The sequence below is a fragment of the Rhipicephalus microplus genome, chromosome X (genome assembly GCF_043290135.1).
Source record: "Rhipicephalus microplus isolate Deutch F79 chromosome X, USDA_Rmic, whole genome shotgun sequence".
Lineage (NCBI taxonomy): Eukaryota > Metazoa > Arthropoda > Arachnida > Ixodida > Ixodidae > Rhipicephalus > Rhipicephalus microplus.
The window spans coordinates 154,185,097-154,199,666 of NC_134710.1; the positions used below are offsets into that span (position 1 = coordinate 154,185,097).

Consider the following 14,570-nt stretch of genomic DNA (forward strand, 5'->3'; position numbering starts at 1 on the left):
CAACTATTTTTTTTTCACTCAGCGTCATACAGAACAGTGGGCCCGACTACATCCCTATTGATACATATCTAAACCGACTGTGCTTGTTTTCCGTAAGGTGGTGCCAGGCACCCTGATGAAAGAAATATACACTTTAGGGTTGGTCAATATATTCAAACATAAGCGCAAGATATACCACGAGGGACAAGATGTAGCTGTTTTTTTCTCTCTCAGGCTTACTTTGTCACCGAAAGAATGTTCATGTTTATCGCCAGGTCAATGCTTCCTCTAAAGCAGAGCCGCAGGGGGAGGTGAACGTGCCGACTTATCTTTGCCACGTCGTGCTAAAGTGAGCCAGTGCAATCTGGCTTCTTTGCACGTGGCTATAGACACGTGCATATTTTCTTACTAGCTAAAGCGGCGTACTAGAACATTCTTTTGCCGGTCATGTGAGCGTCTCGGATTTCTCACCTGTGGTACTCTGTACATGTACTTTTTCTAACATATTTATGTAAACTTCGATCAGTAATGCATCTAGTTCTTTCTTTCTTTCTTTCTTTCTTTCTTTCTTTCTTTCTTTCTTTCTTTCTTTCTTTCTTTCTTTCTTTCTTTCTTTCTTTCTTTCTTCCTTTCTTTCTTTCTTTCTTTATTTCTTTCTTTCTTTCTTTCTTTCTTATTTTTCTTCGTTTCTTTCTTTCCTAAATTTTTGTGTTGTTTTCGATGCAAACTTGGAACGGAAAATGAAGGCTTCATTTCTTCGAACCCGACTGGTTTAGTTAAATAGCACTGAAGTTAAATGCGAATAGAAGCATTGTCGTTTGTATACGCCTGTACCGAAGTATAGTGTCGTTAAATATTCCTTAAGTGCTTCGCAGTGTCTCTACACATTGACAACGATAACTTAAGTTTTAGTTAGCTCCGCGCCTTTTCCACCCTTCTTGCACACGGAAGCACTTAGATGCTTGGCTATGTGTCACGTCTCAGTGACATTGGGAAAAAATGGAAGTCGGGGGAAAAATCTTTACGCCATGATCGCCAGCATCAATAGCTACCACCAATACCACAACGTGAATGGCAACCACATCAACAATGACGAGCTCGACGAAAGATCCTCCGTGACCTTCAAGATACGATGAAATGAAGCCTAATTGTGGCTAACAACAGTCACAACAGCAACAAATAATATGACAACAGCACAAACAAAACAGGACCCTTTGACTCATTCCCCTTCTTTCGTTCGTAGCTTGGTAGCAGCTCTCACGTACGAGGCTGCTGCTCCCGTGTCAGCAGCACTCATTTTCTTTCTGTTTAGTTGCAAAACAAAAAAGGGAAGGTCGATGCACACGGCACACCAACAGACTGATTCTTTTTATCCCTGCACAGAAATAAAAAAGAAGAATTAGGTATGCGATCATGAAGTGGACATCATGGCAGACTAAAGACCTCGGGAAATACATTAGACATCTGATAAGCCAGACATTGATTGCTTGCAACGAAACAAAGGAGCATGCAGTGGCACGTCAGAAAGTAGGTGTTACAAGGGGCGCAGGAAGCGCTTTGAAAAATGTTCATCAAACACTATCTGTGCTTCTCTTTGATCTCGAATAATGCTGTAATGCAGCACCTATCGATCACAGCTTTGTTTCAATAAACCATCTCCAGTGCCTGTCACTCCAGTACCTTAGCCACTAGACCACCATGGCGGGGCGGAGTGCTATTCCTGCATCACTATGAGTTCTCTATGGCGTCCTAGCAGTGAGTTTTGTCTACCATCGGGGCTGATGATTAACATCTGCAGCCGCCTGCACAAACGACAATTATGACGTATATAAGCCACATTTCCAGCTTTAGAAGTGAACTAACGTTAGTATAATACAAGTAGTACAGTAATAAACAACGTGAAGGCAGGAGGAAAAAGAGGGGAGAGAGCTATAGGATAGAACGCTGGTGGTTTGTTTCTTCCGCGTGTGTTTACGACGTCCAGTTGATGGTAGTCTGATAACGCTGGTGCAAGATACATTCAAAGTATACACGCACGCACGCTGTACCAGCCTGCCCTCGTAAACTTCATCTTAATGTCAGCCCTCTACATAAGTTGGGCCTAATAAAACTGCCAGTAATTAAATCATTTTGTAGAATTGTACCGCGAAAATCATTATATTTATTTGGTGCAAATGTAGCTTGCATACAGTGATGTCACGCCACTTGATCGGCTGGTTAATTGCATATGCTGCTACTTCATAGATGCCCGAAAAAGACAACTTCGATACCGCGATGTGATAGTTCGACTGCATCATGATATTCGAAAAATCGTCGATATTAACGTGATTTTCTGCGTGTAGCTTGCTCTCTCTCAAGATGTGATAGTGGTATGTTCCCACTGTTGACAAATTTAGACGATACGTAATATGCATATCTTTGTCATCAAAAGCGAGACGTTTGAATGATTGTCATTGCAATGAAGTTGCCATTGAGTTGATGCAGTATGAAAAAGACTGCCTGTTCGGGCCGCTTTTAGGGAGGCATGGTGAAACAGGTCATACTTTTCTCGTTGTGTGAGAAAGTGGTCTTAAGTTCTAATTAATAACGTATAACCATGCGCACACCACAAGGTTACAAAGTAGCCCATATTACTGAAGGGCTATATAGGTGCAGAGCGGAGATTCAAGTGACAGAGGCGTTAGCAGGCTAAATCTAAACCATCCAATCAATATTACTGGGTACACTGAAATCATGATTGATGTCGGACATAGGGCATCCGAATGAGGAACAAAGATTCGACACACATATTTGTTGTCTCAGTACTCGATAATGACCTTCCTGGTAATGCTAGCTGTATGCGCTCTCCGGGAATTTAGATTTGTAATGACGCGCTACTCCTAGAGGAGCTTGTCGTTTGCTGAACGACTCTTCACGCCGGTTCTTATCAGTTGCGGCTAAGAGGCGCGACATATTTATGTGTGCTGTATTTTTCGTCATTCTTCGATAACATTTCCGACGGGTTGCTCGAGGTATCTGACATACACAAGTGCGTTTGTACCTTGCCGCGAACGCATCAAGGGGACACTGCCTTGGTTTGCAGACTTAACACACACCCTTTTTCGCACTTACTTTCTCCTTGCTTCACTGCCCGCCGCGTGCGTCTTCATAAGTGCACTGCTTATCGCACACCCTCTCCCCACCTTATCGTTGACTCAGCCAACTGAGTCCGCGTTACATGAGATACCTCAAGCGTATATATACGAAGTCTGTGGTTCGGCTTCTTACCTACTCGGGTAAAGTCAGTTCAAGAAATCTGCTCAGCGCACCACACTGACCATGGCCGGCAGCTACGAAGGTATGTGTCGTTTTGTTTGTCACCACAAATCGTCGAATTACACATGTTCCTGCCACAATGCGGTGCTGTGTTTTAACTTTATAGTGATTTCTGTAGATGCGTCCAGATGAATTTAAGTTAAGGTTGCACTTTTCTAGTAAGTTGTCGCTGCATCGGCTACACTTCCCGCTCGCTACGTACACGCAAAGAGCAAATGTCTTCTTTCGTACGTGTGATTTTTTGCTATTGGTGGGCCGCCTTCGCTAATGGTATGCTCAGCATCGGGATTGGCTGGGAAGTTGGCTCACGAATATTTTTTACGCAAGACGTTTTTATGAATTGGTGTAAAGTGCGTTTATGGCCCTGAATAATCAACAAGGCTCATAATCACAAAGACAAATAGATTGGTGTTATTCACAGGAGAAAGTTTCAGCCAATCATGATGCAGGGAATGTTGTACTCGAAGCCCTCTGACGGACTGAAAATAGCAGTAACAAATCTGACGTTTCCTGAATTCAGTGCTTAAGGTTGGTAGACAGACTCCCAGAAGTGCTGCCGTCATTCACAAAGTTCTGTTTGTTATAGCTGAGTTTGCACAAAACTGACAATGGCCACGTCGCTTTTCAAGTGAATTGCACTTATGTAAGCGGCTGCATTGTGCTAGAAAGGTGAATGCATAACAATGCCGCCTAGTTTGGGTAGATAGAGATGGTATAAGCCCTCTCACGTGGTGCATGTCTACGTTGTCGTATCACACAACAGAGAAAAATAAAGGAATAAAAGTTCCTTCGTATGCTCGCTTCCACTAATCAGAAAAAAATTCACTTGCCGCAAGAATAAATCATATCACCAAAAATGTTCTTCAGCACATACAGTTTTTAAGAGATACCAGTAGGCGGTGATGTTAGACATCATATTTGTCGAGATGAATGGCTGAATGCTAGGAGCGTTTGCCACAAACTGATTTCTGAGAATGACGCCATGAGGCCAGTCATCTGCACGTGTTCATGTTTTGTGGTCGAATGAGGGCGCACCATGTGTAAACGCTGTCGCCAAGGGCTACAGTGACATATAAAACATTTTTTATTTTTCGCATTCGTGCATAGACGACGTATGAATACTTAATAGTAGATTTCAATACGATGACCGATGAGTCAAACATATTAAGTTCTCTGTCACTAGCTGCAGAGAATTGCATATATTAAGTGACACATGTTTACGACTACTCGGAAACGATAGCAACATGTGATATTCCAGCTCACAATAACAAAAAGGTGCAACCCCGTGACCTCATTCTGTTGGAACTAAGTTTCAAAGAAGCTTTTTGAAGAGCGCCGCTTCCTTCTACGACCATGAGGTCAGCTCTAGCCGCTGGGATCAAAAGCTTTCCAGGCTTACGGAGCTTCAATACAAAATCGCATATATCATGAAATTCTCGACACTCGATTTGCGAAGAGCATCTTTGCCTCTTACCTCTCGCATAAGCCCTAGTATTTGGAATTTAGTGACACACACCCTTTCAGTCTTCAGTCCAACCGTATATGCGACAATATATATATATATATATATACTATATGATGAAGGCCAGGCTCTAGGCCGAAACGTCGAAATAAACCACGTTGTGACCGCTCACGGTGGATCTACTAGACTATATATATATATATATATATGTGTGTGTGTGTGTGTGTGCTTTGTTGCATGTTAATCGCGCACATGTCCGTGATTGTGGTATCAACGGTTTTCTAATTACCTATTGGCATAACAGCCACCGCATAAACGGCGAGAAATCGCTCTCGCACGCTTACACTAATGCTTTTTTTTTTACGCAACTACGTCAGGGCCAGGCCGCCTACGGAAATTTCACGCGTAACCGCAGGCCGTACCTAGCCAGGAAAAATTTGACTTAAAATCCCGGCTAATTTTTGTCCCGCCTATTCTGAAGGCCACTTCAGATCGGGCCGGTTAGTCTGGGACACGCCTACGGAGCCGTGTAACTAATTGACTAAAAGTGGCCGTAAATTTGACTTCATTTCCTGCCTACTGGTGTGTATTATAGCCAGGATTTGACTAAGAGTGTACAACAGTTTTTTGGTACTTGGAAGATATTTTTAACGTCTATTTGCACTTAAGGTCAGGAGAACCACATTTCTTTTTCTTGATGCTGTAAAATTATCGGCAATGCTTCATGATAACATTAAAAGCAGTCGTACTGGGAATGAGCTTTGAACTTTTGACACCCACCTGTGCACATACAGAGCGCGAATATAGCCCGCGAATATATACAGTCCCTTCTACCAAGTAGAATGGACTGTTCAAGTTACATTAAAACGTAGCATTGCACGGCATTTCAAGCACTACTAAAGCGTAGCCTTCGGAAGATATGATAAGTGTAAATGGTGCCCTGTATTGATTGTTACATGACGCAAATAAAAAAGTAATGATGAAAGTTCACATTAAGGTCAGCTTCAAGGCACAAAATTAGTACACGACCCTTATTAAAGATGCAGGTTGTTTTCGTCGTTAGATGAAGGCATATTTATTTGTAAGGTATTGTAAAAGCTAAAACGTTACCAGACGAGTATATTTCCATCTTAGAGCGTACATATGATGCTCGAACGGAATGAATTCCTTCATATAGCCCAAAAATAGCAATCGCTCAAATTTGCACTCGAATGCTCAGACCTATAAATACGCGGGCATGGGCTTAGGTGAACAAAGGTTCTGAAACTTTTTTTTTACAGTAATAAAATTCTAAGAGACAAATAATAGAAGAGAATTATGAGTACATCATTACTGAAACACGATTGGCTGAAAAGAACTATTAAAGGATATAACGTGTTTTCATGTTTCAGAATGACAATATTACATTATTATCAAGGTTATTGCAGGGATTTTGTTTCGATATTGTGAATTTGATCTTTAGAATGATTATAAATCTGGTAGTTGCATCTAAGTATTTCATGCTGCTGACTAAATCCTGGCAGCTGCCAGCTCTATAGAAACATATATGGTGGCGCTAGAAGGGCTACAGGCCTGCATAATGATTAAAAAAAATACGCCGTCCTCTCTCTTTAGGGTGCCCTCTCTCTTATACTTCCATGTTTCATCAATACGACAAACAAATGAATAATGCGTTTAATGAACCTTATTTTTACTGCCTTTTATCGTGATCGTTCATTCATTCATATTATGTGTTTTCTCAATCACACAATAATTGTTTGTTCGCAGTTTCACATTTTTTCGACCATTCATTCGTTTCTTTACTTATCTGTGTTTTAATTCCTGTGGTTCTTAATGCACCCCCCGGCTATGAATCGGGGCCGTGTTTAGTAAGATCATCATTTATCTAGCTCTCCAAGAACGCATGAGGAACCTTCTTCTCTGCTTCTTTGGGTTGGCAGATTCAAAGGTGAATTACTACCTATTTATCTACGTGATGATGAGGGTATTACTACAGCAACAGAAGAAATTGACCTTGTAACGGAGTGCTCGCAAATAGTTAGGCCTCGAGTTTCTTTTTACATTCTAAGTATACACACACCACAGAGCGTGAACCCATTCCGTATGAAGCTAGCTGATCATTAACAGCAAAGGTAGAACACTGCTGCTCCACCATGCAAATTTACCTGTATGCTATGAACATACTACACCAAGCAAAGGGAGGCGCTCTTTAACATAATTTCCTAAAGGGAACTACTCGTTGAATAAGTTAATTGTTTCTGAGAAACTTCAGTAGTAAGGAAAACGGTCTTCTGAATGCTCGCTATACCTTCGTTAGATTGCCTTTTTCACAGAAGCATCTTAAAAACAAATGAATATCCTAAAAAAAAACCACTGATGTCTCCACCTGAATTCCCATTCTTCTGTAATACACTACCCTTCACCTGACTTGTATCGGTCATGTATAGGCCTCTTATATACCATTCTCTCACCTGCTTTGAGAAGTGGTTCGTGTAACCTTTTTGCTATTATTCATTGACTCAAGAAGGCGTTTGCCCGAAACCCCTTGCGCGAGTCGCGTTCTGAGCTGAATTGACGTACGAACCCAACAAACGCCATTGGCCAAACCCTGCTGAATACGCCGGTTCTCGTCCGAACCCAACAAAGAACGCAGTGCAGGTATTCGAGTATTATAATTGTCAGAGAAGTAACTGGATCTGATAGAAACGCCACTTATTTTCTGACATTCGCCTGCACTGCCACCTGAAATGTATTTCACCTCGCAAAGAGCGTCAAACACGAAAAGACTTATCAAAGGGAACTTGTTCATTCTGCCGCATACACGTTATTTCGAGAACTTTTTGGAATACCTTTATTACAAAATGGGAGCCAATTCTCAGTAAAGAGGCTGATTATATTGGCGTTTTTCGTTACAACTACTTTTATTCCTCGTTACAATTACTGATTACAGTTTTCTGTTATGCGAGGCTTAATCAGTTCAAAGTCTGAGCAGCCGATTGGCCATGTAGAGACTAGCGCTCGTTTTTTCTGCGATAAATCACGAGTGGCCCTCCATATTTCATCTGAATTTTATGTCGCAGTGACCAACTACCGGATGTGCTTTGAGTGGGTGAAGTGCTTCCAAAATCGACTACCCTACCATGCTGTAAGTGCGGGAAAGCTGAACGGCCACGATGTGTACGTAGCTCGCGCGGTACACGAAGGTGAGACGCTCATTGGCTGGGCACAGCCCGGCGTCTCCTGCTGCAACGTCAGCTGGGGAGGTGGAGCGCACGAACTCGAGGAGTACCAGGTGTGTCATCACGTTTTGTTTGTCACTCAAATAGTAGTTTTTAATGTCTTTTTTTGTTCAATTTTCTTTTTTTATTAGTGAGCATCGAACTAGGCAGGGCAGCACGTCTGTTTTAATGTCTAATGCAGCCAGCTTTCATCATTTAATGAATATGCATCTAATAAAATCATAGACAATGGGGAGACATGTTGACAAAAATATCTTACGCTATAACTGTTCACAGGATTAAGTTTCAGTCAGTGCTGAATCAGAATATATTATTAGCAAACTGGCACTTACGAAGTGAAAGCTTCCTGAGTTTGGCCTGTGCATCGTAAATTAGTAGTGCAAAATACACGCACTGAACATGCTCTCTAGGCTGCAGTGTTAGCTGCCTCCTTGTCCTTTTTTGCTGACTCTTTATACATGAGGTAGCCTATTTTTGAATTCATTTCCCATCCTACAAACTCAGATGAAGGGGTTGTAGGTAAAAGCTGCTTAAATGCAGCCTCACGAGCCTACAAACTTGAAGTACAGCAAGGAGGCATTTGCAGAAATTATACAAATCAAAACTTGAGAACAACAATTATGCAAAAATCACCAGAGAATACGCGAATCAATACTATGTTTGGTATGGTGGGGTAAAATGAGACACGGGGCAAAACGCGACATTCTGGCTTTGCCAGCCTCTGTATATATTACATAAGCTACTTTTCTTTGTTTCTTTTTTCCAGTGATAAGTATTGGTCTTTGTCTACCTTCTCATGTGTAAGAGCTGCTGATTGATCACAGTGTTCACAGAGCAAAAAAAAAAATAATCAGTTGGTGTCAGTGTTTTCGTGACTCGTCAAAAAGCGGTGAAATTCTGTTTGGCCGAACTTCTGTATCCGTGCATGAAGCTACTCCTGCGTCAGTACAGCAACGTAAATATTTATTTTCTTACTTTATGCTACGAGCTACACAACACCGAAATTTTAGTTCATTTCATGCCCAGGGACAAAGCGGAATTTTTTTTGGCATGTGAGAGGGGCAGAAGGCGACAAAAAGGCATCCAATTGCCTTAGAGAGGGTCTTATTAATTGAACAATTAACCTACTCATTAAATATTATCTTTCTTTGTTTACGACGGTTCGGAAACACAAGAGAATATTTTATAGAGCTTCCTGGGAAGAAAACAACATGAACAAGCACTGATTGATATTCACAATATGACTCCCTCCATTGGCACCGCATCGAGGTTTTTTGCAGTGAAAGCTGTTATGAGATCACAACTCGGGTCTCGTGCAGCATCGTAGTTGTCCGCCGTCGCCGCCGCCGGTGTCGGTAACCATTTAAGGGAATCAAGCGAATTTAAGGGGAAAAAATACCCAGTACCAATGACACAGTGAGCATCGAACCTGGTTCCGCTGGGTGCCAGCCTAGTATTCTACCACTGAGCCACGCCGGTGCTTTGAACTTGTTGGCAAACTTACCTTAGGCAGGGTTAATGTCGCGAAAGCAATCGCGTTAATTACGACTTATAAAGCGTTTTAAAACAGCGAAAAAACAAGCAGTCGTCGCACAATGCGAATAGCGTAACGAGTGGGTCGTCCAATGCTTCAACCCATTACAAAAGCGTGTTTTTGTTCAGCTATTACCTGTGGTTCATACCCACTTCAGGCATAATTGCTCATTGACATCAGCCACTGCATGAAAAATTGTCACGAAATTCCTCGCCATAGTTTAGCGGATACTACGCTTCTCAGAATAATGACAAAAAATAGCACACTGAATGCTGGTCTACTACCCTAAATTTTTATTAATAATGCCGTAGTGGGCATCAAGCAAGTGTGCTTGCAGCAGTTACCCAATGAGTGTTTAGAAAACGCTCTGAAAGGCCGCTCTTCTCGCTTTTGCTGTGACTGTGCTGTGGCTTCTGCGCAGGCCTGGCGTTTTTTTTTTGTGTGTGCGTTGCCAAGGATGCTCTCAAGATACTCATAAGAATGGCGGAATCTCCAAGTCAAGTCGTTCACAAACATGCTTTACGATTGAGTTTTAACAATACTTCTTCAATACCCGAACTGAAAAAAAAACACCCCCCCCCCCATTAAATTGGAATCGAGCACAGTTTTAAATTTATTGCCTCACAAAGCGTAGCGGACGAAGTTAAAAGCCATTAAAAGCAGTAATGCACCAAAACCGCAAAAATAGGTGAAAAAGGTACGTCAAAACATGTCTGGCCTCCAATAGTGGAATAATTCAATGAGATGCAAGCGTTCAACAAAATACAACATTAGCACAAAGAGAGACTGGCGGTGTTTGATCTGCAAGGAGTTTCAGAGCAACACAACACAACGTTCTGTCTAGATTAAAACCGTGGAGTTAGAGGACTGGGCTTCTTAAAGAGACTCTGAAGTCAAATAACCATTTACTTAATAGTGAAATCTCAATGTATGACACCCAACTTGGGGAGTAAACACAGCGCAAAAATACAGACAAGGACAGAGGAAGAGACGACACCGCGCTGTTTCGTCTCTTCCTCTGTCCTTGTCTGTATTTTTGCGCTGTTTTTACTTCCCAAGTATGAACCACCAACTAGCTCAACTTTTGCTATTATTGACACCCAAAACGACAATATTATCAAAAGCAGTGCCCTACTTACCAAGAAATTTGGGTAAATGCACAAAAATACTTCTGGCGCAGTACGACATTCTCAAAGGAATCTCGATGACGTCAGACGAACCGCCTACAATTATTCACTAGTAATTGAGCTAACTGCACTAAATAAAGGACCTTCTGTGCATCAAGAGATGCAATAAAATGCTGCTTGTTCGTTTCTGTTTGATTCACGGGAAAAAAAGAACCGCTAGACGTTACTATGGCGATTGGCACGAGTGTTCCAAGAACACAACTTTCGCGTAGTTAAACTGGACAAGTCTTGCCATCTAGTGGGGCTCCGTTGAACCAAAAAACGTCTGCCATCTCGGAGCATATAACAGGAAATTGATCAAAGGCCGTTGTTGCTGCTATGGCTCTCGCTGCTTTCGTTCTGCTGTTACTAGTGTCGGCAGCTGCGCAGTAAAGCCGAGCAACGTTGTTTACAGCAGCAGTGACGTGAGATGGTCTGCTTCTAAAGCGGGCAATTTGAAGTGCACCAACCCAATGCGGGCCACTAAAACGTGACTTTATTTAAAAAACAAGTCCTTCCTTTGCACTAAAGTAATACTACTAGATTCCTGGACCCCTATTTCTACAATCAACGTCGACTTAACGGTTGCCTAATTTAGTGTCCCCTTAAGACTGCGTAAGGACCCACAGAGTGAACTGTGGGTCCTTACGGGTTCAAGCAGTTGTACTGTGAAAACTGATTGAATACTTTTTTCCACACTGTCTCGTTTTACCCAGCAATTTGCGGCAAAATGAGACATGCAAAAGTTTGTTATGCCTTTTTAAAATAATGTTTAGTGAAATAAAAAGAAATATTCACAATTTAAAATTTTTGTCGTATTTTACCTCACCCTGCACTACATATAAGCAAACCTAAATTGAAACCATCTTACTTAAATATTAGAGTAGAGTTCTTTGCGAGTTCAGGTGAACAAATTGAAATAAGTAAGAACGTAGCTATTCAGCAGAGCTAGAAGAGTTTAAGTCAAGGTGTTTAAGTCAAGGTGAAGAGGTTAACAAGGTGTCAGCATGGTTCATTCTTCACCATGTCTCGTTGGGTAGCCCACTGTATTGTTCCCGATTTCTGCTAAATTCTCGAGGTTGTTTATATTATTGCTTATTTATGATTATAAGAGGGCACTGTGGAGACATTTATTAAAATTGTGTTCTTTCATCGCTCTAGAGTGAATTATAACGCTGCAGTTGGACCTCGATATCATGAGTTGCACATGTGTCTGAGATATCGTTTCTGGATTAAGTGAAGACGTTCAGAGTTAGTGAAAATTGTAGTGCCCCAAACTACCCGGAAATAATTTCAATGTCAATATAAAATTGTGTTGTATATCAACATCTTAGTTTGTGTGGGAAGGATATACTTTAAACGTCCTATAACACCAGTATTCTGAGTTGTTTTGAGTGATACGTGGGCTTTGAGCTGTTTTGAGCACACGTGTATGCCTATAATTTTAACTAATTGTTGCCTAAATTATAGATAGGAGTTCAATAATAATAACGCTGCCCCTCGAAAACCATAACACGGCAATAAACTTAGCAAAATGTTAAGGTCCACGAGGTCAAAGGCATTAGAAAATACCATAAACACACCAACGACAATAAGTTTACATTGTAGTTGTGTTATTGTATATTCTTTTTGTTCGAGTAATGCACACTCAGTTGATTTATTTTTACAGAATTCAAATTGTGAAGGTGTAAGCAATTGATATTTATTAATGAAATTCGACAGACGCAGATGAAACGTTTTTTCAGAGACCTTTGAAAACACTGGCAGAATTGAAACTGGTCTGTAATTACTAAGAACATTTCAATAAGATTTTTATGGGACAACAACTTGCGCTAACCGCATTTTTTCATGAAAATATTGCGCTCTCCAAGCATATATTAAAGACATATGAGCAAGTTTAGGGTCGATTCATGCTTCACCGGGCGTATCTGAATGGCATCAATGCCACAGCTACTGCTGTTATCGAGATGTTTTATCACCATAACTACTTCCCCTTTCATAACTGGACAGAGAAAAATTGATTCACTTTTTTCACCACTTATATACTTGCAGCAATCACTTTGAGCACAGGAAATAGTCAAAATTGTTAAAAATGTATTGAATAGGCGAGCAAATTCCGCCCTAGAAACTTCTTTTCCATCAATAGTTATTTTGGTTAATGCAGTGTGTCCACCACTCCGCTGCAAGAGCGTGTTTAGTCGTGTCCAGAGCACACTATAGGCTGAGCATAACTGACATCTAGAAGTGTTAAGCAGTGCACATAACGAGCAGATTTTAAGTTTTTGGTAAACTTGTTTCTATGTTTCTTGAAAAAAAAGCAAGATCTTCAGCCTGTCGAGAGCCCCAAAATTTCCTCTATAGCGTTTGTTTGATTTGTATTTTTCTGCGAAGCTCGGGCGTTATCCAGGGTATGCAGATTCGGCGACTTTTTGTGTGCTTAGCAAGAAAAAAACAGGCGTAGTATATACGTTGGAATGTATCAATAAACGTATTGTAGGCTAAATTTCATAATAGAGTTCAGCTATTTTTACCCAGTTTATGTTTATGATTTTGCTGCCACACCATGTCAGTGATGTCTCGGAGATTTCTTGGCGTGTGAATGTCCTCATGGTCTCCCTCGGAGACCCTTGCTACACCACTTCAAATGAATTACCCATTCAAATCAAGAAATGAGTGGAAGGGGGGAAAATACGGAATAACAAGATACGCCAGCTAGCATTAAATAGCGCCGACAACATGCCCTAGGTCGTCAATGTATTCGGCTCGCAGAACTTATGTGCCGAGAGCTGCTTGCATGGTTTTACATGCGTATAACTGACTCATTTCGAAGCAACCGTATTTAGCACATAACCATGCCGCATCAAGACCAGAAATGGGAATGACCGGGTCAATTTGTTAATAACTGGCTGAAGCCAGCTGCTTGAAAGAAGCTTCTAGTAAAAAAAAAAAAAGTCAGGGAGAGAGAAAGAGAGAGAGAGATGAATAAAGAAAAAAAGAAATAAAGGAAGAAGAAAAACATACCTCTACTTGACGATTGTGTATGCTTAGCGAAATCATAGTAGGAGTGGGTGTAAACCACGCTACGCTCTTTTGATTTGTGTTTCGCTTAGTAAGTCCGTAAGATAAAAAAAAATTCAGCAAGAATCATTGAGGTTTGGACCCTTAGACACGGCTGTCAACGTTTCCATGGCTACGCACATGCACCGCATACTGTGTGCATTCAGTCATAATGCCTGAGCAGGGACCAATCACAGAACCTGGTGATAGCACCAGAGCAACAAAGCGGAGCCGTAAGGGGAGCGGTACTTCTCTCGCAACAGCCGGATATTTTGGCTGGCTAGGTGTTGTGCCCTGAAGCGCGTGAAAGCACGTGCACGCGGTTGGCGACATGCGTAAACATGCCAACTGTTCTTCACGCAGTGCTTGGCGACGGAGACCCCGGAAAAATTGGACTGGGTGCCAGCCGCTGACGGAGATGTGCCTAACGGTGCCGTGCAGGGAGGCACCACATCTGATGGCGAGCAGCTGTTCGTCGGCCGCGTGCACAGCGGCGACAACGTGTTTGTGGGGAAGGTGCAGCCCAGTCACAATGCTCTCTATGTGGCACACGATGGCCAGGAGGTGAAATTCAACAACTACGAGGTCCTCGTCTGCAAGAAGCTCGAGTTGTGCTAGTTCAGCACGTCTGAGCTGTAGTGCTGTCCGAAGGCGAACTCCAAAGAAAGACATTACCAGAAATAAAATTGTTGACTGATTCAAGCGGGACACAATCACACTTTTTGCACATGTAAACAAAAATTTATTGGTTTTGGATAGCACGCATTGCAACGCAGTGCATCATGCAGCTCTCATCCACCTCATTTTCAAGAGACAAT

At 41.8% G+C, this 14,570-nt stretch overlaps 1 protein-coding gene across 1 annotated transcript; it reads left to right on the forward strand.

Annotated features, from left to right (window-relative positions):
• The first annotated feature begins 2,994 nt into the window (after positions 1-2,994).
• Positions 2,995-14,454, forward strand: LOC119177053 (uncharacterized). The gene is made up of 3 exons (XM_037428418.2): positions 2,995-3,316; positions 7,837-8,048; positions 14,116-14,454. The coding sequence occupies exons 1-3, from the start codon at positions 3,298-3,300 to the stop codon at positions 14,368-14,370; spliced, it is 486 nt and encodes a 161-aa protein (XP_037284315.1). The 5' UTR covers positions 2,995-3,297; the 3' UTR covers positions 14,371-14,454.
• The last annotated feature ends 116 nt before the right edge of the window (positions 14,455-14,570 follow it).